The sequence below is a fragment of the Camelus dromedarius genome, chromosome 7, assembly GCF_036321535.1.
Source record: "Camelus dromedarius isolate mCamDro1 chromosome 7, mCamDro1.pat, whole genome shotgun sequence".
NCBI classification, from domain to species: domain Eukaryota; kingdom Metazoa; phylum Chordata; class Mammalia; order Artiodactyla; family Camelidae; genus Camelus; species Camelus dromedarius.
Genome location: NC_087442.1, coordinates 21,112,847 through 21,136,752, shown reverse-complemented (window position 1 = coordinate 21,136,752; position 23,906 = coordinate 21,112,847). Strand labels below are relative to the sequence as shown.

Sequence of the window (23,906 nt, the reverse complement as noted above, 5' to 3'; positions counted from 1 at the left end):
CTGTTAACTTTTCTCCTTATAAATTAAATGGAACAGTTCATGAAAATAACTTTGCAGGAGACCATTATTGGTGACATACTGCAGAAGTATGATAGTTACTTGATACCTTTTCTGTTCTAGCTCTTTAGTTTGTGTTTCTAATATGGTACAATCCAATAGAAATGTAATACAAGTCACATATGTAATTTTAAATTTACAAGTGAATATTTAAAACATGTAATATTAATTTTAATAATTTATTTAATCCAATACATACAAAATACCATTCTTTTGATATAAATGTAAAATCTACACCACATCTTAATTCACACTAGCCACATTTCAAGTGCTTGGTAGCCACATGCAGCTAGTAGTTACTGTCCTGGACAGTGCAGGTCTAGTTTTCTGTTTGTTTAAGAAAAAATAATAAATCTTACCCTTAGTGAGGGAGGGACAGAATTTGAGGGAGAGAAACTTATAGGTCATTTGAGAAATGGGAGATGGAAAGATGAATTTTTCGTAACTGTTGATTTACCTCTAGATCTAAAAACTCAACCAAGTCCTTCATTTATGTAATGGATCATGTTTTCCTAATAATTCTGTTATCCATTGATGTGTAGCTCTCATGATGAAGAAAGAGACGGGTCTTTTAGCTTTCTATCATTTGATTTCAGTTTGGTTGAAAAAAGAAAGATGCTTCAGAAATAACTGCGCTAATGTGGTTCTTCAGACGCCCTGTATAAGAAGTTGTTTTATACTCTTCTTATGTCTCACAGTATAGATCCTTTGTCTTGGGGAGATAGCCTTTGTTTCTACTTGGACAATATGTGGGCACAAAGAGCATTTTTAAAAATTTACTTACGTGCCGAGTTTTCATTGCCAGCTGCAGAGAGGTGAAGGTAGTAGAACCTTTGTCCAGCAGGTGGTCCTTTTTGACACTTCTAGGCAGTTTCATCAGTGGTAGATTAAAAGCCATAAATCAGGGTGACAGTAGGTGGTGAGGAAGCAGAGATAGCAATTCCTAGAGACTGTGTGGGTGAAGGAGAGGGAGGAGCACACTTGAAGGAATATCGGGGTCTGAGAAAGACTGATTTTTGGGTTGTGATGACCTGAGAAGGATCGATTGGCAGAATGGAGGAATCTGTAGAGGGGCAGGATTAAAGGTTAATTGAAAAGGGAAAGGAAAGAGAGATGGATAAATGATAAAGCCAGATCACTTGGCTTTTACTCTGAAAATCTTCTTTTATCACTGTATAAAGATGTTACGCCTCAAACTTACATGTAGTTTTCCGTCTAAAGCACAGTGAATCAATCTGTTACATTTCTGTATGTTACACAGTAACAAAACTATACTGTATCCTTCCAGGGCCCTGATAGCGTTAGTGGGCTAAAGCATTTATTTGTATTATAACATTTGGGGTTTGCAAAAGTTCTCAGCATATTATGCAAGAGTTGTTAGGGTATTTTATTCTGGGGATGTAATTAGTCGTTTATAAAATTTTTCTGGATGTGAAATCCCCTTGATAATAGGCATAAGGAAAATCCTCTGTTGCAGTGACTCTTGATTTTACTTGATTCTATTAGCCTCTAACATTATAGATATTATTTAGGATATATCACAAAATAACAAAATATAACTGGTTCCTTATCTCTAAAGAGTTTTATTTATCTAAAGAATTACTGGTAGTTTTAAATGGAAATTTCGTTTTGCCCTAAAATAAAGACATACTCTGATGTTTAAGAGAGCCACTAAAACTAATTTTCTCTTTACTATTCCACTGACCTGATTGATGAGTTGAATTATTGAGGGGTAGGCTGGAGTGTTACTCTCCTAGGGCAATGTTGTTTTACTTTAAAAATAGGGTTTGTGTCTTAAAAATGAATATTTGTTTTTCTTTCAGTCTCCTTTTCTAGTCTGGAGAAATGGCTTGAAAATATTTGCTTTGCTACCTAATATTGAAAAGAATTTTTATAATATTGTTTAAAAAGTAGTATACACAAAAAGATAATACACAAGTGTGTGCTCATTTACCAAAAATAGACAACACAACAGAGTACAATATTAAAGTTCACTCCACTCCAGCCTCAACACCCCACCCCCATCTCTTCTTTCTTCAGCCTAGGGGTTATTACTGTTTATAGAGAGATGTTTATTCTTCCACACCATTTTTGTGCATATATGTTATATTTTATACAAATATAAACAACTTGGAGAGGTTGTTTGGTTTTGTTTTTTACATAAATGAGATCTTGACATTGTTTTACAACTTGCTTTTTTGTTGTTTTTGTTTACTTAACATATCTCAGTGCCTTCTCAGTTTCAGTGCAACTAGGTCCACTCCATTCTTCTTAACCTCTGTGTAGTATTCCACAATGTAGATTTAATAAGGATTTACCACTTCTTTGGTTCAGTTTATTTCCCATTTTTTTTATCATTATAAACTATCATTGAACATTTGTATTGAAGCATCTTTGTATACAATTTTGGGCATTTTGATGGGATAGCATGAAGCAGAACATTGATAAACTTTCAGAAGCATAGGCAAATTCTAATATTGGTGAGCAGCTTAACCATCTTCTTTCCCTTTCTCCATGAATCTTACGGTGTTACTTTCACATTGTTTCCTCTGATGGATTTTCATCATTCTTAACAACTGTCCAGTGAGATTACCTGTTTTGTTTTAAGATGGGAACTTGGGGACTGATTGCCTCCCATATCTCCCTAGCTATCATTTCTGTTTGTTTTACTGGCTCTGTCCTGTTTAGAATACTTTCTACCCTCCATTGATGTATCCTTCTCTGCCATTTCTGGACCTCCCGTCCCGTCTTAGCTGTTTTCCCATCAATCACATACAGTGCCCTTGTATGCCCTTTACAGCCTGAAAGTTGTTCATGGGGGCATCATAAAGTTGTGCCTTTGTATAATCAGCTAAATTGTGTTAGGATTAAACATATTCCTCTATTTGCTTTCGTTTCATTTTTAAGGAATCTTTATATAACATGCTCACCATTAGCTGTGCTAAGCATTTTTAAGTTTATTAAATCCAAAGTGCTCTATAAATCCAAGTAAATACAATGTAACTTCTTTTAGTTACTCTTTGGGGGTTACAAGGAAATAGATACATTGGAATATGTCTAATTTATTGACATATTTGATTTCTTTATCCCTTGGAAAAAAATCACTCTCTTCATTCTAATTCCCAAAACTTTGAGGCAGTTTCTTCATATTAAGTATACTTTCAGATCACATTTCTCATATTTCAGATTTTTACTATGGCTGTTTGAGAGTTTGGTTAGAATAGTGGTTCTCAACCTGGCTGCCTTTTTAAAATATTTATGGTTAGGGGTGCAGTTCAGTGGCCATTTCTAAAAACTCCCTGGATGATTCTAGAGTACAGTCTGAATTGAGAATCACTGAGTTGGAAGCTATACTGAAAGGATATTCATATTTTTAAAAATATTTATATGTAAAATATTAGCCTTAGACTAGGTAGTTCCACTGGTGACATCCTGGGGAAGGTGAGGCCTGTGGATGGTTTAATCTGTAGATTAGGACAAGGTAATGCATTTAACTTTCATGTGATACAGTGTCCCTCTGTAACCTTGTGTTAGTTTCCTAGGGCTTCTGTAACAAATTACCATAAACTGGGTGACTTAAAAGGACAAAAATTTACTCTCTCACAGTTCTAGAGGCTAGAAATTAGAAATCAAAATGTCAGTAGGGCCATGGTCTCTCTGAAATCTCTAGGTGAGGGTTCTTCCTCGTTCCTAGTGGATACCAGCAGTCATTGACGTTTCTTGGTTTACAGATGATCTCCCCAGTCTGCTTCTTGCGTAACATGGCATTCTTTTCCTTGTGTGTCTGTGTCCCAATTTCCCTCCTTTTATAAGGACACCAGTCATTGGATTAGAGCCCATCTTACTTAGTTGCATCTGCAAAGATCCTATTTCCAAATCAAGTCGCATTCACGGGTACCAGGGATTACTACTTTAGCATGTCTTTTGGGGGGACACAGTTCAATCTACAACAAGCCTCATGCTCAGTAACCACCTACCCATCTAGTAAGGGAGCCATTAGTCATAAGGGGAAATAAGTGATAATGTGAAATTGCAAAGCTTATTCTTACCACAAGAGGAGAAGTGTTCAGAATCTGTGTTCTCCTGATAAAGGATTAGTTAAAATATGAAAGTCTGGAGAAATCTTTCCCCTTAATTTTTATTTTTTAAATTTTTTTATTGAAGTATAGTCAGTTACAATGTGTCAATTTCTAGTGTACAGCAAAATGTCCCAGTCATGCAAATATATTCATATATTCATTTTCACATTCTTTTTTATTGAAAGTTACTACAAGATATTGAATATAGTTCCCTGTGCTATACAAAAGAAATTTGTTTTTTCTTTATTTTTAATTTTTAATTTTACAGTTTTTTTCTCTAAAACCTTAACCTTTCTGGACAGTGCTGTAGGTTATCTGTCAAGAGTACTAAACGGTTGCTATCCTACAGCTTCTCTGCAATTTTTGTCACTATTTTTGATGAAGTGTTCCAGCTTTCTGCTTGTTCATTAGAATCACCTGTGACTGCAGAGATTCTGAAGGTATGAAGTAGGGCTGGGGAATCTATACTATGAACAGTGCTCCAGGTGGTCCTTATACCTGGGCAAGTTTGGGAAACACAAGTATACAGAATGATAAAGCAGTTGTTATCCATCACTGTACCATCTCAGTAGTTGATCTTTGAAGATGATTTGACGTCGTGCCTGGAAATGGGCAATGACTTGGTGCTATAGGCAGGGAAACTGCCCAAATATTTCATTGGTTCCTAATGTGATGACCATCAGAATCACCTGGGAACCATTTAAAACGATAAATGCTTGGATTCAAGTCAGAGATTCTGATTCAATAGGGGAAACATTTTTTAGAAGCTTCCCAGGTGATACTAATAACCAGCCAGGTTTGAAGACAAGACCACTGATGTACAAAAAGTAAATTTTATTTAGAGTCAGTAAGTCTGGATTTAAATTTTGGTCCTTTCACTTTTAAATCTTACGAACTTGGGCAGAGGAGTTAAAGTTCTACTTTGGTTTTTTAAAGGGATACTACTTACAAGGTGAATGTTTTTAAACTATAATTTCTTGTCGGTCTACAGTTAGTTGAAGGAAACTGGTGAAAATTTCTCACAGTAAAACTGGAAAGTCTGATAGTCTACCATACTTATTTTATGGTTTAAGTAATAATATTTAGGATAATATCAAATTGATAAATTTACTGGATATGAGCTTTTAATTTCTTGTTTAATTATTAAGCATACTGTTTCCTGAATGAACTTCCTTTCTTTTTTCTTTAAGATCTGATTATCATGGACCTGCGACACTTTCTTATGTGCCTGTCCCTGTGCACAGCCTTTGCCTTGAGCAAGCCCACGGAAAAGAAGGATCGTGTACACCATGAGCCTCAGCTCAGTGACAAGGTTCACAATGATGCCCAGAGTTTTGATTATGACCATGATGCGTTCTTGGGTGCTGAAGAAGCAAAGACCTTCGATCAGCTGACACCAGAAGAGAGCAAGGAAAGACTTGGGTAAGGTGTCAGCTCTCAGGGGTCTAGTTAGAGTAATGACATATCTTTATAAATCAGCTCATTCCTTTTTTTTCTTCTGGCTCAGTTACCCAGTAAAGCTGTGTTGAACTACATCTTTTGAAAGCTAACTACAGATTTGCTACCACTAAAATTGAATTAATTGCTTGCTTTCCTACATTTCTTCATTAATAACAAAATGATTTTACCTCATTCTACAAAGCAAAGTCATTTATACATAAAAGTGCCAAATACTATGGGACTCAGCTTAAACTGCATCATCTTGATCCCAAAGGAGCATTACATGGGGTTCTTCTCAACTCTCTTGCTTTTAATTTTTTTTTTTATTCTTATTTCATCTTTTTTGGGAGGGATATTTATTTTTATTTATTTAATTTATATTATTTATTATTATTTTTAATGGAGGTACTGGGGATTGAACCCAGCACCTTGTGCATCCTAGGCATGCACTCTACCACTGAGCCTCCCCTTGTTGCTTTTAATTTTTGAAAACTGTCTGTGACCTATTCATTATTATTGCCCTTGCCAAGTCTTTGAGTGGATAATAAACTGCAAATTAGACCCTGGGCTGATTAATTTCTGTTGAGTTTATGATTTCTGAGAATGTCTTTCACCTGCTTTGGTTTCATTCTCAGATATTTGCTTAATTAAAAACAAAAACAAATCAACCTTGCCTTTGTAATAAGCAGTGGTCTTAACGTCGACTATTTCAGTAACAGCCATGGTCAGGCTCTTTGGCTTTCTCAGCATGCATCTTTTTACCTAAAGAGTTGATTTGGTAGAATTTCCAGTTGATTGTTTCTAACTGAGGATCTGAGAATGTCTTTTTTAGCTCTTTCAAAGCTTTGCTTTTTAAAGAAATCCAGGTTAATTTAGTAAAAGAAATTCTCCTTTGAGCGCCATTGGTGTAACTTTCTGAACTACATTCAAGAGATTTGTCTGAAAAGTTGTACCACACAGGAATTTCCAAAAGTATTTTGCCCATGGATAGTGCTATGATGGAAGACATTATAGGGTTTGCTTTGGGTGGTACTTCAGAGTAAATTTATTCCTTCATTGGGTTATCTGCTAATCAAAGCAATATTTTGTCCTTAAATACTGACAAAAATAATCAAAGGATTTTGCTATGTAAAATGAGAAACTATCCCAAAACATTTGAAAGTAGATAGAGAAAACAAATATATCGAAGAGTTAGTCTTCTAATGTTAGGTTGCTTTTCCAACTTTGAGGGACTGTGTTCACTTTTAATTTTAGTCTTATAACTGTGCTAACATTCCAGGCTAAAGGTAGGGGTGCATGAGGGTGTTCTCAGTCTTCATGTCTCGCCTATTCATAACGTGCATGTCCAGCCTGCATTTTGGTTTACACATGTCTCTTTGCAGAATTACTCTTAAATAATGAAGGGCCCTTAGATTTGCTGTCAGTCAGGGTGTTCTTGCTCTGTGCAGGTGCTGGAATAGCTCTGCTAACAGTCTTCAGTAGAGAGAAAATGTTCCTTTTTGTCATCAATAAACATCAGAAGTTCAACACATGAGCAGGCTCCATATTTGATTAGAATAAGATGGTTAAAATCATGTTTTTCATGGACTGTATGAATGAACCAAATACTATTTGCTTCTCCCAAATTTGGGGGATAATGGTAAATATCCACAGTTTATAAGGTGATATAATGTTGAAAGCAAGAATTCCAGGTGAACATTTTTTTTCTTTTAACTTATTCATTATGGCATTTCTAAACGTTGTTTGGTAGGTGACTACACCAGAAGCTGGGAATAGCAGATTCCCCCTCTTTTCCACTGATCTAGGAGGCCAGTAATTGTTAGGAGATAGATTAAGACAATTGTTTACAGCTCTAGTTGCAGGAATTCACTACTATTTTTAGATCTTTAGTAATAACAGCTAAAAGACTACAGGAAGCATTTAAAAACCATTTTAATATCCAGTTTTTAGTTCCTTTTTTCTTATGAAGAGTGTTGACAAGTAGAACATTTTTTCTTACGTGTATATGCTCAAGCCATCCCCAAGAAGTCTAAATATACTTAATTTTCACTTATGTGTCCTTCAAATGATGATTTATTTATTTTGAGATGGCAGTCCTTAATATAAAGAAGTTCTCACCCTTGATCTATTTGCAATAGAAATGAACTAGAACAGTTCGTCATCCTTTTTGGGTCATAGGCCCAGCCCCTTTGGCAGTCTAATGAAAGCTAGCGGAAAGTGCATATACAGGAATATATGTAAAATTTTGCATGCTGAAAATTTCTGGAATATTTTGAACCCTCCTGGAGCCCATTTATTGTCCCACGTTCTTAAAAAAATCAAAGGGTTTGCTTTTTGCCTTTTGAAATGTAGAAGTATATGTTACCTCTTAGAAATAACATTAGGTCCACTAAGGGCATTGTATCTGTCCTGGAGTAAATGCTTATTTAGTGGCATCATGACTGCGTCTGTAGGATTCTCCAGTGTCACAGAAATACAACACCCGTAGCTTCATAAATTTATACAGGCTTTTAAAGATCGGAGTTTAGAGCTTCATGCCTAAAATAGGACATGTCCACTTCCTTTGTATTTTCACAACTGCCTGAGGCTGAATGGCCAGCAAGATAAGGATGGCTTTTTTATTTTTAAATGGGTGTGTGTGTGTGTGTTTGGTTGTTGTTTTTAAAATATGTAACAGACCATATGTGGCCCACAAAGTCAAAAATATTTCTTATCTGTCCTTTTTCAGAAGAAAATTTGCTAACCTCTGAATTAAACTTTTTGGGATATTTCTGCTGGAATAAATAGAATGGCATTCAGCCAGCTTCTTTTGGAAAAGCCCATCTTGAACAGTCATATGCCTTTTTTTTTTTTTTTTTAATCTGAGTGATCCTTCTCATTAGGATATTTATAATAGTTTAAAATCTTCTTTTGGGGATGAGAGAGGTTCTGATACCTTGCCCTTTTTTTCTTAATGGTACAGTGGCACTCTTGGTAACCAATGCTTTTTGGACACAAGCTGGATCCCAAAAGAGATAATGTAGGAGTTTTTGGACTGTTAAAACTCAATTTATTAATATTATTAAAATTCAACAGGGTTGAAGTTGTAAAAAATTTTTTGTCCCATGTCTATGTAGATAGAATATTTAAGAAGTGACTTTTTACTTCTTTACCTTTTAACATTTTAGAGCAAAAGCTATAAGATTACACATTCTCTGAAGGAAAATGCTTGTTAATTATAGGATATAGGATAGTCATGGCTAACACCATATCAATATCAAGATGAAATTTTCAGTGTTGCTCATATTCTGTGATTCTAGTCACTTTCCAGTGTTTTATTCATGAGATGAACACAAACTGGGAAACGACATTATTTGCTACCAAATGACAGTCTTTTTCAGTCCTACAAATATAGGGCATAGGAGTTGGCCAACATTTCAATTCCATTGGAAGTTTTGATTCAAAATTCTTGTAACTTCATAGGCTATCTGAGCTTCTATTAAGTAGGTGATTGCATCTTTAAACAGGAGTTTTCATCTCATACACAAGTTTTGAAATCTTTAAACAAATCCTTAAATGTCTGTCATTATGATGACAGATCTAGAAGAAAGGAACTCATGAAGGGCGAAGTATATTGACTCTTTAGCTTTGTAGTTTTGCTTTATCATCTGCACCCTAACCCTCTCAGCTTATTAACATTCTCATTATCAGGTGTATACATTCTTACCACATTACTTCTTCAGAGCTCTCTGTTTTTGTGGTTATATGTAAAAATCTAGTTCAACATAGTATATAATAAACTGCTAGCCATTTTTTAAAAAATAAACATGCTTCTGTCTTTGTATACCTGTTTTGGGGTTTTAAAAAAATAATAATCCTGGCATTAGGTATAAATGATCCCAAAACTATTTTTGATATATTTTTAACTAAAATGTTTTGTTTTTTTTGTTTTTTTTTTAAACGCAGCTGAATTTTTTAAAGTCTGGTTTAAATTTTTGAATTTTAAGTCAGTGGTTGTGATTACTTACCCAGATATTCAGATTCTTCTGAAAGCAATAAAACTATATATATATATGAAGATTTGCATGTTGTTTGATACTAAGAGTAGAGAACCCAGGTAGGAATGGATATTCACTCCTAAATTCTGACCATCGGCTGAAACCTACCACTAAAGGGATAGTCCAGGTACACCACCCATGGACTGTGCTTGCCCTTTCCGGATGGCTTGTTACAGACCAGTAACAGGCACTTAAGAGAAAATTTTTAGTTGCCTGTCTGGCAGTTTTGTTTTGGAGACAATTTTTATTTCCATGCTTTAGCCCTGAGCAACACCTGTGGCCACAGCACACAGCTGGCTAAGTCCAGAGCCTTGTGTCCTTTTAACCTCTTGCTGGATTTCTCTGCATTTTCTACAGAAAGATTGTAAGTAAAATAGATGGCGACAAGGACGGGTTTGTGACTGTGGATGAGCTCAAAGACTGGATTAAATTTGCCCAAAAGCGCTGGATTTACGAGGATGTAGAGCGACAGTGGAAGGGGCATGACCTCAATGAGGACGGCCTCGTTTCCTGGGAGGAGTATAAAAATGCCACCTACGGCTACGTTTTAGGTAGGTCCCTACTATCTGGGGGAAAAAGTCTGTGGAGCTGGCACCTTGAAACGTAACTGTTTTGTCTTGTAGAATGATTGTAGATAAAATAGACGCGGATAAAGATGGGTTTGTGACGGAGGGGGAGCTGAAATCCTGGATTAAGCACGCCCAGAAGAAATACATATATGACAATGTTGAAAACCAATGGCAGGAGTTTGATTTGAATCAAGACGGCTTAATCTCCTGGGATGAGTACAGAAACGTGACTTATGGCACTTACCTGGGTAAGGGGCAAGATGTCAGCCTGGCAGAGACCATGGTCTTGAGTCAAAGAAACAAATGGGTCACGCAGTGAAGGGAAAAAAGGAATTATGCTTATCTTAGTTTGATGCTGAGCTGATTTTCCTTCACTTTATTCATTTTAAATTTGTATATTGTGTATTTTTTGAAATTTGTTGAATTTTGGTTTTCTGAGATCTGGCATCTTTTACATCTATAGCATTTCAGATATGTTTCCCTGTTTTTCCCTTCTGTCATCCCTCAGATCATTTTTTGAGTAGATCTTGTTTTTAAAAGGCTGCATTGTTCCAACAATGAAAAGCAAGAGGCTTTGAGGTGTCTCTTGACATGGTCACATTAAATTGTTGGAACTGAAATTCAGACCAAATTAGATTCCTTTGTAACTGGTAAGAATAGGAGGGAAATTCTGTCTTTCCTTAATGAAATAAAGATCAAGTATAATAGCTTTCCTTGATGGAATTTAACTATTTTACTATGTCTGCTTACTGAGGTTTAGAATTGACTATTTCCCATTTGTTTTCTCTGGCACATGAATTTATCAGCCTGCTTTGCAAATGCTTCAAGGCAAATAAATGTGACTTTGATTGCTTTCTTGGTAGCTTGATTTGGTAGCTTGTATGCTTGGCCACCTGTTAATAATTGTCTTTTACTATTACACTTGCCTACTGTTGAATGCTAGGTGGCGATCTTACTGAGTTGATGACTTAGGGTGTTTTTGTTCGTGAGATTCCTTTATTGTATATGGTTACAACTTGAGGCAAGAATGTACAAATGTTTCTTCTTGCATTTTTATTCTGGAAATTAGGTAAATTTCTTTGTTAAAACAGGCATTCTCTATCACTGCATTACTCCATCACTCCATTACTAACAGGCAGTAAGGGTATAATGGTCTTTCCCCCACTGGATAGCCAGCTGTCCGTGTTAATTACAGGACTGCATGCATTTCTGGTGAACAGACTTTTATTTCTGTAGCGGGCTTGTTCTCATTCCTAAGACTGAAGTGGCAGTCTCTCTCCATGCTTGACACTTAGCCAAGAACCAAACATATCCTTCACTCAATTAGGAACATGTGTATTAAAAAGTCAGTACAGATGGAGAGGCGTTCGTGCTTCTTGCTCTCTTACTGAGACACAACACCGTCCTGATTTATTTGGAATTAATTATAAATAGAAAGCAAAGGGTAAGCTATTGGTGATCTCAACAGGATGGTATGTTAATAAATCTCAGCTCAGACCTAGGCACTCACTTGTTGTCTGGAATGAATCTTAAACTCTTTGTATGATTATGTGTATAAAAAATCTGTTGAGAGCTTTGTTGCCTCATAGAGCAAATGATTCAATGTAACGGGTATTTCTACTGACTGAGACTGCATAAGCTGAAGCACTGGCTGGAGAAGCAATGTCTTTATAAGGCATCTTTCCCTGGAGGCCTGTGGGTGGACAGTGCTCGGGGTAGTGAGGTGCCTTACAAAAGTGATGTGTAGTTTTTTGTGAGAATGTGTTCTTGATTCAATTTTGAGTTCAGGTATAAATCATCTTAGCTTATAAATAATGTATCTGCTTTCCACAAAAAAAATTAACCCTTTCTCTGCCACAAGTGAAATAAGAGATACTAAGATCCACCCTGCCTATACCAACACTAGATCAAGTGCTTACCTGTAGCTGCGTGTAGGCTGACTAGCCTAGTAAACTGGTGCTTAGGATAGATAACGACACTCCGAGTAGTGATGATAGACATCTGAGTTTAGTCGTTAAAAGTTTTTGCATCTTCCTTTCTCATCCTTACATATGTGTATGTTATCAGGCTACGTGATTTTAGTCACCATGTTTTGCCTAAGGAGGAGAGAAGGGCTCTTAGCTAAGAATCCAGCCTTAATATGTAAGTTGTCTTCTGTTATCTTTCTTATTTATGTTACATAGTTGGTACTGAAGCCTTATTTGTTTAGAAGAAATGACTTAGTATCTGAGAAAGGTGGTATTTTCCTTAAATTCTCTATCTCCAACCTATTAATGGCTTTGAGTATATAATATAGGGTCCCTAAAGCCCCATGATTCAGTAAGTTGTCGTACTGAATTTTGACACTCATCAAAGAATGAAGCTTCAAGCTGCTCAGCTCTCAAAATAGAGCAGTAGTTTATTGTTGGGTTTTTTTTTAAAACTGTGCTTGAAGTATGGAAAGATTGAACTACAGTATCAAAAGTCAACAGTGTAATGTTATTGTTAAGAGGCCCTGTGGGTCTTTTTTATGAAACTAGTGCTGTATCTTTTTTTATTTGATCAGTATATTACAGGAACAATCATTTCTTACCTTTAATGTGATCTCTTTTACTTTTCAAAATATCTTCACATGTTATCTTATTTGGTCCACACAGCAACTCAGCTTGAAAAGTTTTGTTTTGTTTTCCCTTTTCTGCCATTAACTCCACATTTTTTCAGTTTAAATGTCATTTTTCTAGACTCTTATATAGAGACTAAATAAATACTGCTTGTGTAGTTCAACATCCTAACAGATGGATAGGCCCAAGTTCAATTTGGTTGTAGTCTAATATTTATTTTTTGTAACAGCTTTATTGAACTATAATTGACAGTACAATACACTGCACATATTTTAAATGCACAGTTGATGAGTTTTGACATATGTGTATACTCAATGAACCTATTACTATAATTCAGATAAATGAACATTTCCATCACCCCAAAAAGTTTCCTTGTGTTTCTTTATAATCCTTACCTTCCCCATCCCCTGTCCCTAGGCAACCACTGATCTGTTTTCTGTAACTCTAGACTTAATTGCATTTTCTAGAATTTTACAAAAATGAAAGGAGGGTAGTGAACAGTACTTGTAACTCATGGTATATTTCTGAGTTGGCTGAAAAAACTAGTGTGTGACTTTCAAAGGATGCTTGAATCCAAATGGCCTATATAATAAGACAGAAGGCCTTTGATATCTGGCTTCTTAATGAGAGCCTAAAGTTTAATAAACATAGCAATAGCTAACATTTATTAAAAGTCAACTCTATGCCAGGCACTGTTCTAGACACTTAACTTCGATTTATTTGCTTATTTAATCTCATAACAGTCCTGTGAAGCCAGCACTGTTATCATCTCCATTTTACAGATGAGTAAATTGAAGCACAGATAAATTACTTGCCCAAAGTCCCGTGGCTAAGAAGTGGTAGAGTTAGGATTCAAACCCAGGCAGTTAGGATTCAAACCCAGGCACTTCTGCTCAGATACAACTAGAAGACTCAAGCCCTCTAGTAGCCCTAATGCCAGTAACAGTGAAGCATTACGTAATGGGTTACATAGTCCAGGAGCCAGGATTTCATGTTCAATGTCAAGCATTTATATTTGACTCAAGCCTGACTGAGGTCTTTAATTACCAAAACTGAATGTCTTTATACTGCTGCAGTTTCACCTGTATGATCAAAATTAATTCTTCAGTACTTGGTTTATCTTTCTTGGAAATTGATTCCCCATACATTTTCATGTTTTCTGAAGTTTTTTAAGATTTGATCTAAATTTTTGTTTTCTAGATGATCCAGACCCTGATGATGGATTTAACTATAAACAGATGATGGTTAGAGATGAGCGGAGGTTTAAAATGGCAGACAAGGATGGAGACCTCATTGCCACAAAGGAGGAATTCACAGCTTTCCTGCACCCTGAGGAGTATGAATACATGAAGGATATAGTAGTACAGGTGGATGAGAGCAAGAATTCTCATTGGAAACTTTCTCTTTTTGTTGCTTTTGCTCTTTCCTCTTTAGCTTTTCCTCTATTGAGAAGAGTGACTTGCTATACAAGTGCTGGCCAGATTGAGTCCAAGCTTGTCACCCTGTTTTTCTGTGATCTTGATGGTGCTTTCTGTTTAGAATGACAATACTTACCATCAGTTAATGTATTTTACCATTTCATTGGTCGCTGCATATTGTAAGCATGAGGGAAAATCCTATTTTTTAAAATACCAGACACTGAGTAATAACAGTGATACTAAAGAATTCTCACAGAAGGCAGTTAACTGATAAAACATAAACTGTGGCTGTAGACGTATTCACTGGTCATATCTCCTGTTAGTATAACTTGAGTATGACAAAGGCTACCAGATCATCATGGGCTTGATGGGGTAGTTCATTATTAAGCAATGCCAGTGTTCCTTCAGGAAGTCTAATAGTTATTTTAAGTTGAAGCTTACAAAAATGATATTTTATCATTCTTTCAGCTAGAAAAACAGCAATTTCTTATTGTTTAACCATACCCACACACATATACATATACACGTATATGTGTGTATGTTTTAATGAATGAGAAATAATTGCCTAAACTTAAGTAATCCAGATACTAACTCTTAAGTATTCTCTTCTGTCTAGGAAACAATGGAGGATATAGATAAGAATGCTGATGGTTTGATTGATCTAGAAGAGTATATTGGTAAGTCTAGTGTTTTTCTTAGAACAATCTGAGACTATATGTTCACCAATAGAAACAAATTATCCCCATGGGCCAACTCTTAGCACATGGTTAAGTCAGACCAGCATGAGGAACAGTGGGTCATGATAAAGTATCTGTAGCAGCACTGGCCAATCAAAATGTAAATGTGAGTCACATATGTAATTTTAACTTTTCTAATAGCCACATCAAAAAGAATAAAAAGAAACAGATGAAATTTATTTTAATAGTGTGTTTTATTTAACTTAATATTCCAAAATACTATAATTTCAACACGTTATCAATATACATTGTTGAAGGTTTTTTTTTCCCATACAGATCTTCAAAAGTATATTTTATACTATAACACATCTTAATTTAGAACAGCCACATTTCAAGTCCTCAATAGCCACATGTAGTTAGTGGTTCCTATAGTGGACGGCACTGATAGAGTACATCCCAGATGCCCCGTGGAATTGACAGTAAAGAGTTGCAGGGATTCCTCTACAGTTTTAAACTCTTGTGAGCATATGCTTTATTTACTTCCAGAGGCAGAAGCAGCTGGAATTGGCTTATAGCACATGCTTTGTTTCATGTTATGGTTGAGGACCAGCACTCTTATTTTAGCAGTCACTTAAATGTTCTCTAGCAAGGCAGATGTGAGGCTCACTAGGACTTAGTGCCTGATCTTTTGGAAAGGGGTGGAAGTGAATGTATTGGGGATGGGAGGGAAGCAGGACAAGAAAACCGGAGCTTGAGTGAGTGTGTGTGTGTCTGAAATTCACCATTTACCCCTAACTGTATCTAACAGAAGAACAGGTATTTAATGTATTTTGCTCATGATGTATTTTGCTGCAGTGTGCATGTGTTTTCCCCCCACTTCATGTTTTCTAAACTCACACTAAAAGGATTCATCAGATCATCTTGTTCAGATGTCTCAGGATTGTATTTCTTTTGTTTACCCTGTGCTCTTCGGTTCTATAGTATTTCTATAATTATGTAACAATAGTGTTGCATATGTATGTATAGAAAGTTTTGATCAGTTTTTTAAGAAATGTATCCTGTTTGCAAAGGCACAACAAAGTTGCATCTTACAGACTATAAGCAATAAAGCTAACATTAAGCCTTATTTAACACAAACCATATTCACATTCTCTGCTCATTTGATCTTGAGAAAAGTCTAGCATATCCAGTAGTTTCCGGAACTTTATTTTAACTTAAAAGGTTCTGTTATGTTTCATTTATAAATTTCAGACTGATATAATAGAGTTTTGGAAAACTAGGAAATGCTTTGTTAATGTGTGTATTCCTGTGTAAAACATGGCTTCTCCTGTGTACGTTTTTATTTCTTACTTTGTTTTATTTTTATTTTTTAGTTGAAGTATAGTCAGTTACAGTGTGACGATCTCTGGTGTACAGCACAATGTCCTTTAAAAATTAAAGTAATGAACATTTAAAGAAAAAGAGTTGCAGGGAACCTTGACTGATGTTAGGAAACTAGGGAATAGAATAAAAGAGACAGTTAGGTGAATAAGCAATCCAGAGTTGCTGATTCCTTTTATAGTCTTTCCTTTTCACTGTATTCTGTTCGTATTTTCTGTCCAGGTTCTCTCACTAGTTTCCTTTTTTTTTTTAAATTGCTCCTTTCTGCCATTTTTCCTTTTAGTTGTCTGTTTATTTGAGATGCTACACCTAATTTCTCCCAAGGCTGATTTCTCCCAAGTAAAGCTATTTTTATTATCCTCAAAATAATTTTAAGATTTTTTTTCCCGTTGCTTTAAAAGCTCCCTCTCTTACCAAATATTTGAGCAAATTATTTCATAATTAATGTGATGAAAATTAACATAAGTAAAGGAGAAGAGTTGCAAGATACTACAAATGTCTCTGTTAGAAATGTCATTCCATTTTGGAATGAAAAATACTAGATAATTTTATATTTCACATTCTTATTTTTACTTATAGTAACTTAATTTTGGTGCATCACCGGTTTTGTGTTTCATAAAACTGTTTTTAGACCTCTGATCTTTACCTGAAATGTTTAAGTGTAAAAGGAAGACCTGAGCCTGACCTCTATCCCTGTATGTCACTTCAGTGTATTGAACAAGTCACTCCTTTACTTAGATTTTGTCTGCTATTTATTTTCTAGAGTTATTTCAGTTGAATTATTCCTTGATTACTCTTTTCTTCTAAGACGCAATGATGTACTTTGAGTTTTAGAGAAAGAGGGGTAAGCAATGGAAGATAGAATTTTTTTCCAAAATGATTTTTTTTTAGTGGAGTTCATCAGCACAGTGGAAATAAATGCCTGGGTGCATTTACTGAGCTCATTTCAAAATTGACTTTTTCTATTTTTAAATATTTTATCTTTTAATTCTTGTTTTTTTGCCATATTGTCACCATTGCTAAAACTGTGAGGAACTCAGTTGAACTTCCTGAGGGGAGGAATTATGTTTTATAACTGTTAAGTACCATTATTTATCAAGCATTGAGGCCAAATAAGGAGACATTTCTGTCTCCCTCTCCATCATACAGATCCAAGGGAGGAATGGTATCTTAAAGCTACTAAAACTATCAACTGTGTGTGTGTTGACATCTGGGGTGCTGGGCTTCGTAAAGCTAAAAGTCTCCCAAATGGTATTTTCCAGTTTCTAGGGGTGTGCTAGTTTCTACCCTGTTGAGAGAGAGCAAAAAGAAACAAATGGTCTTTGTCTCTTTTACATTTAACATTAATATGTCTCCAGAATTATACTGTTGAACCCTTTAAGTGTATTAGAGAGCATTGCAAGCATACACACAATTAAATAGAATAGTGTAATAAATCCCCTTGTACTTGCGCCCATCCCCAACAGCCATCAACTCATGGCCAGTCCTTTCAAATCCACGTCCACTTCTTACCTACTTTATTATTTTGAAGTAAATCACAATCATCATCTCATTTCCTCTGTAAACATTTGGTTTTTAATCTCTTAAGGTACATACGTAGCTCTAAATTTTTTTAATATAATCTCAAAAAATAATTCCTTAATATAATATAGATCGAATTTTTTTAAATGGAGAATTAAATAGTATTGTTCTTTACTCTTCAGCTTTAAGATGCACTTATATTATGTTGTATATTGTAGTTTCTATTAAAAGTATGTCTTTTAAAACTTTTATTCCTTTTCTAATTCAGAACTTCCCAATCTACATACTGTGAAAGCTCTCCAGGACAGGACAGCTAGGCAAGGTGCTGGTCCTCTGGATCCTACAAATACTGTGTCTTCTGAATGGGCTGTAGCATGGGGGAAAAAGTTGGCAAGTCCTGCTCTGAAAACTGCTAATTTGTGTTTAAAACAGAAGGAGTAGTTCTACTCTTAATTCTCAAGTTCAGGAAAATGAAAGTTTGATGTCCTTTATTCGGGGGAAATCAATCCAGGGACTGGGGGAGTAAAGTACCTCACAAGCAGTAGAGCACTTTTCCTGAGGGATTTTGGGCAAGGTCTTATAGAGCATTAGATAAGCAACTCAAATGCAGGGCATGATTGGCTAGGAGGTCAGGGATTTCCTTTATAAGGATAGCAGTTCTTCTTTTCTGGAGTAAAGTCAGCTGACTAAAGCTGAGCTGGAGGATTGTGATCTGTGTGTGTATGTTCAGTTCCTTTGGCAGTGAGGTGTTTTCTCTAAGTGCAGGCTGATTTAGGTTTACATTTGTGGCACCGGCCAGGACACAGGGGCAGCCTGCATTTCGTGGGTCCCAACATACAAATTACCTTTATCACAAGTACATAACTATTGTAGTCTTATATTAGGTGTGTTCCCATACCTTACATAAAATGCATGTAAACTTATTTCAGTATAGTATTATTTAGGAGTCTTTAGGAGTCTTCAGACTTTCACTTGCAAAATTCCTAAAAGAATTTTGACAAACAGTATTACCTTACACATTTTAACGCTGACATCTAAAATATTTAAATACATTTGCAGCAACGTGGATGCTCCTGGAGAATGTCATTCTAAGTGAAGTAAGCCAGAAAGAGAAAGAAAAATACCATATGAGATCACTCATATGTGGAATCTTAAAAAAAACAAACAAACAAAGCATAAATACAAAACAGAAATAGACTCACAGACATAGAATATAAACTTGTGATTGCCAAGGGGGCTGGGGGTGGGAAGAGATAGACTGGGATTTCAAAATTGTAGAATAGATAAACAAGATTATACTGTATAGCACAGGGAAATATATAAAAGATCTTATGGTAGCTCACAGAGAAAAAAATGTGACAATGAATATATATATGTTCATGTATAACTGAAAAATTGTGCTCTACACTGGAATTGGACACAACATTGTAAAATGATTATAAATCAATAAAAAAGTTTAAAAATTTTTTAAATAGAAGTTTACATAGTTGTAAAGAGTAATCTCTGTTAGTTGTAAACATTGACTTTTAAATAAATCTAATAAAATTTAAATACCATAGCAATTTCTTACCTGCCATTTATTCATACAGGTGATTTGAAAAAACAGACTTTAAAAGATAATTACGAAATTCAGATTTGGACAGGATATTAGTATCAAAACGTTGATTTTATAAAATGTGATAATGGCATTATGGTTCTATAAGAAAATGCCCGTCATTTTAAGAGATATATTCTAGAATATATACAGTAATCGGCTGGTACACATTTTGACTTACAACACCCCTCAAGTTTTCTTGAGGTTTTAAAACAGCACCTTTCTAAAACCAGTGGTCAGGTTAATTAGCTGCCTTGCAGTGAAATGGAATGTAGGAAACAGCCGTCTTATGAAAGCTAGTCTTTACCTTTCTTGATGCTAGTCATCTCCCTCTGTTTCTGCATTTTTTAAAGGATTCTCTTTGCTCTCATATCACTCAAGACCAACAACTAGAAATATTCTTGTTGCAAAATCAATAATTATTAAGCCTCAGGAACAGACCTTGCTTCTTAAGGTCTCTCTTACGTAAAGTACCCTTTTAACTGCTATTAGGTTCCAAACAGATGAATGAGGAAGAAGGGTCAGGCCAGATTTGCCTGGGCGGTCTTTGGGAAAAGACAAACCCATTTTTGTATGTATGTCTGTTCACACAGGTGACATGTACAGCCATGATGGAAATGCTGATGAGCCAGAATGGGTAAAGACAGAGAGAGAACAATTTGTTGAGTTTCGAGATAAGAACCGTGATGGGAAGATGGATAAGGAAGAGACCAAAGACTGGATCCTCCCCTCAGACTATGATCATGCAGAGGCAGAAGCCAGGCACCTAGTCTATGAATCAGACCAAAATAAGGTAAGTCTGGCCAGAGCCAAACAACCTACAGCGATCAAAGTCTTTTTCTAGGAGATTGCCTAAAAAATTTCTGTTGAGGTACATAGAGCATTTAAGGTCTTAATTAGTCTTAATCTGTTGTGGATCTAAAGTTGGAGATTGAACACTTAAAGGACAGCACTAGCTTGCTGATCTCATTTTAGAAATCCCTTTGCCCAGTGTCCACAGCATTGGATGGATTTAGGCCTCAGAAAAGAGCCTCTGGACATAGCCTGTGCCTAGCATGCATTGTCTGCTATCTCTGGAACCCCAAGAAATTTTCTTTGCTTTTTTGTTGTTGTTATGTCCTTTGTTCTTTATCTATTACAGGCTCATTTTGCTACTCAAAGCTGATTATTTTCTTCTTAAATCAAATATGCTTTTTAAAATTAAGTCCTTTGTAATGGGTTCTCTGAAGCCTGTTAAAATTACCCTTGATCAGTTGAGGCATTCGGTTCATTAAGAATGGTGTTATCACTGAGCCCTGTCACTTTTTTCAGAGATTTGAATGCTGTCCATTTTATTTAGGTTAATCTTTGGTTTTCATGCAGTTTCTTATCATTGAACCTTTTTAAGGGTCAATCTGTTTTGAGTTCTTGCTCAGTCACTTCAGTAGCCAGGTGCTGTGTCCTGGGGTAATGTGAGAAAGGGAAACACAGGTAGTCATCCCTTGGGAATCTGGCCTAGATAATCCTTGAAATAAGTGTCTGAGCCTTTGTTTCGGATTGTGTCTGGAATCTGATTGGTGGCTAGGGCATAGTGGGGGTGAGGACTGTGCTTGATATTAGCAGATATCATTGTCCTCTTAGACAATGACTTGAGTCACTTTGAAGTATTTTACCAGGCTCTCCTTGACTCTTATTTACCCATATCTAGGGGAGGACCCATATTTTGCTCGAAAGGGAGTTTTCTCCTCAGGAAACAAACCCGTATCCCTAGCATTGAGTTACTGAACTATATCATTGCCATCCTTCCACTTTTAAATTTCTTGATAAGAAAAATGTATTAATTGCTATTTTCTTTCCTCTTTGTGTGTGTGGCAGGAGGGTGGGGCAGAGGGCAGTGAGGATTGAGTTCACATTTGATTTAGTGGGAATTTGAGTCTTAAATCTTCACTAACCCCTACTATACTATAGCAGTGTTTCTAAATTTGAAATATATTTTGCCTCAATTCAATATTCTCTCTAATTTCAGGATGGCAAGCTTACCAAGGAGGAGATTGTTGATAAGTATGATTTATTTGTGGGCAGCCAGGCCACAGATTTTGGTGAGGCCTTAGTACGGCATGATGAGTTCTGAGCTACAGACAGAGGAACCCACGTTTCTTTGAAAGTAATTTATTTTTACAGCTTCTGGTTTCACATGAAATTGTTTGCGCTACTGAGACTGTTATTACAAACTTTTTAAGACATGAAAAGCTGTAACAAAAATGATCCCGTCCCCATTCCTCCTCCTCTCTGAGGGACCGGAGGGAAACCGTGCTTCTGAGGAACAACTCTAATTAGTACACTTGTGTTTGTAGATTTACACTTTGTATTATGTATAACATGTGTGTTTATTTTTGTATTTGTTCTCTGGTTGGGAGTATGATATGAAGGATCAAGATCCTCAACTCACACTTTGTAGGCAAACATTAGCCCTTCACTCTTTCTCAACCCTTATCATATGATTTTTATAATTCTGACTTAATTTTTAAGCCTGAGATCAATAAGAAATGTTCAGAAGAAAGAAAAGGGAAGAATTGTTCCCCACGATATATATTTAGAGAGAGAACACTTGAACTTGTCGTTTGAAAAGTATATTTCATAAATAGTATGGGCCACATACTCCGTTCAGTTGCTCAAGGTCCAGCAGCTGATCCTGGTGGTACCTGGGCAAGGACAGAGCCCTGTGCTGTAAGAAAGCTTGACTCAATTTGATTTCATTCTTTCTTTTTTATTTTTCCCCCTTTCCTGCAGGACTAGCTGTTTGCTAATTTTGTCAAGCACAGCTGTGGTGGGAAGAGTGGGGCCAGTGTCTTGAAAATCAATCAAGTAGTGAGCATGATCTCTTTACAGAGCTATACATAGAAACAGCTGGAAAACTAAAGGAAAAATACAAGTGTTGTCAGGGCACACACTTTTTTCTGGGTGAGCATCTGTTGGAGTGCTCAAGACTGTCTTGCCTATTCAATCACTGTAAGTGCCCCATTCAGCTCCTATTTCCCCAGGTGTTCCAAGGAATTGATCTTGCTTTCACTACAGTTAAAATGTACTCCTTTCCAATCATGTCATTGAAAGTGCCTTTAACTAGAGAAATGATCACTGGATGAGGATTCTCTTAAGAAACCCTAAGATAAAATAAAGAGAAGATTATTTGGACCACCTTAAATGAAAGCTTAGAACCTCCCGGTGTAGTGGGGATTTTTTTTCTTCCCTTTCTCTTTTGAACGGTGGTTAAATAGCAGTATTAGTTAGAGGCTTGGTTGCAGTGTTCTTATCTTGTGGGCTGGTTTTCAAAAACCACATGCTGCTGAATTTACCAGGGATCCTCATACCTCAGAATGCTAACCACTTACTACCAGGCCTGTTTCTGTGTCAGCTAGAGAGCTTGAGCTAAGACTCAAAGATGAAAGGGCTCTTTGGTTTGAGGACCATTGCTCACCCTCCTGCCTTTGACCCATCACTCCCTATGTCCCCATCTCTCCTCCCCACTGCCAAAAAAAAGTTTATCATGGATCAACAGATTGCCAGTCCTTATCAAAGAGAGGGACATAGAACGAGCTGAAGAAACCATCTTCTGTACCCAACTCACTTTACCTGTATTTTACGTAACGGGAAACTGACTTTTTTGGTCCCTTTCATACAGATGGACCTCTTTTGAGAAGAATTGTTATATTCTAAATTTTTAGCCCTCAGGTTACTAAGATAAATATATATATATATATATCTAACCTTTATTATTTCATATATCTTTCTGGATAATTCATTCAGGTGGTGCTGGGTGATTATTATAATCTGAACCTAGGTGTATCCTTTGGTCTTCCAGAATCATGTTGAGGTGGGCTGCTTGGCCTGGTAAAAAGCCAGATATCGTGTAACTTCACCCCAGCCTTTGCATCGAGCTCTTGAGAGTGGATACACTCTTTTAACCCTGATACAAGGGAATAGAAATTCTCTGCCTTCCAGATTTCCCACTTTTATTGTTAAGAAGACCAGAGTGGGGAGGGTATAGCTTAGTGGTAGGGCATGTGCTTAGCATGCACAAGGTCCTGGGTTCAATCCCCAATACTTCCACTAACAAAAAAATGAAAACACAGGAGACCAGAGATAATTAATAATGCCACCAACCCTGGCTTGGAGAGGGCACATCATGAATTGTGTGGCAAGAGAGCCTCGCAGCTCACTAGGTACAGAGAACCCAGGCCTTATTTTAAAGTCATGCACTTAGAAAGCAAACCTTCATCTGCTAAGACAGCAACTTCTGGATGCTGGGTGCTCATCAGTAAGCATTGTACTCTAATCTCTAATGATCCCCCTGGACAATTTTTTTTTTTTTTTTTTTTGGTTAAAATCAAGCCTGAGGCTGGTGAACAGTAGCTACACACCCACACTGTGTGTTCTGTGAATGCTAGCTCTCTTGAATTTGAATACTGGTTATTTTTTATAGAGTGTAAACCCAGTTTTATATTCTATAATGCAAACAGGTACCTTATCTGTTTCTAAATAAAACTGTTTACATTCA

The 23,906-nt window shown here is 36.2% G+C and overlaps 1 protein-coding gene across 2 annotated transcripts in view; it reads left to right on the top strand.

Moving 5' to 3' along the window:
• CALU (calumenin) overlaps positions 1-23,906 on the top strand; it is a 27,090-nt gene extending 3,184 nt beyond the window's left edge. The window contains exons 2-7 of one of the 2 annotated variants that reach the window (XM_010975636.3): positions 5,327-5,558; positions 10,237-10,430; positions 13,983-14,149; positions 14,817-14,877; positions 19,966-20,165; positions 21,378-23,906. In XM_010975636.3, coding sequence (XP_010973938.1) covers positions 5,338-5,558; positions 10,237-10,430; positions 13,983-14,149; positions 14,817-14,877; positions 19,966-20,165; positions 21,378-21,482 — 948 coding nt within the window. In that variant the 5' untranslated portion in view covers positions 5,327-5,337 and the 3' untranslated portion in view covers positions 21,483-23,906. Of the gene's footprint in view, positions 1-5,326; positions 5,559-9,970; positions 10,165-10,236; positions 10,431-13,982; positions 14,150-14,816; positions 14,878-19,965; positions 20,166-21,377 lie in introns of both variants that reach the window. The other variant, XM_010975635.3, reaches the window with a different exon arrangement.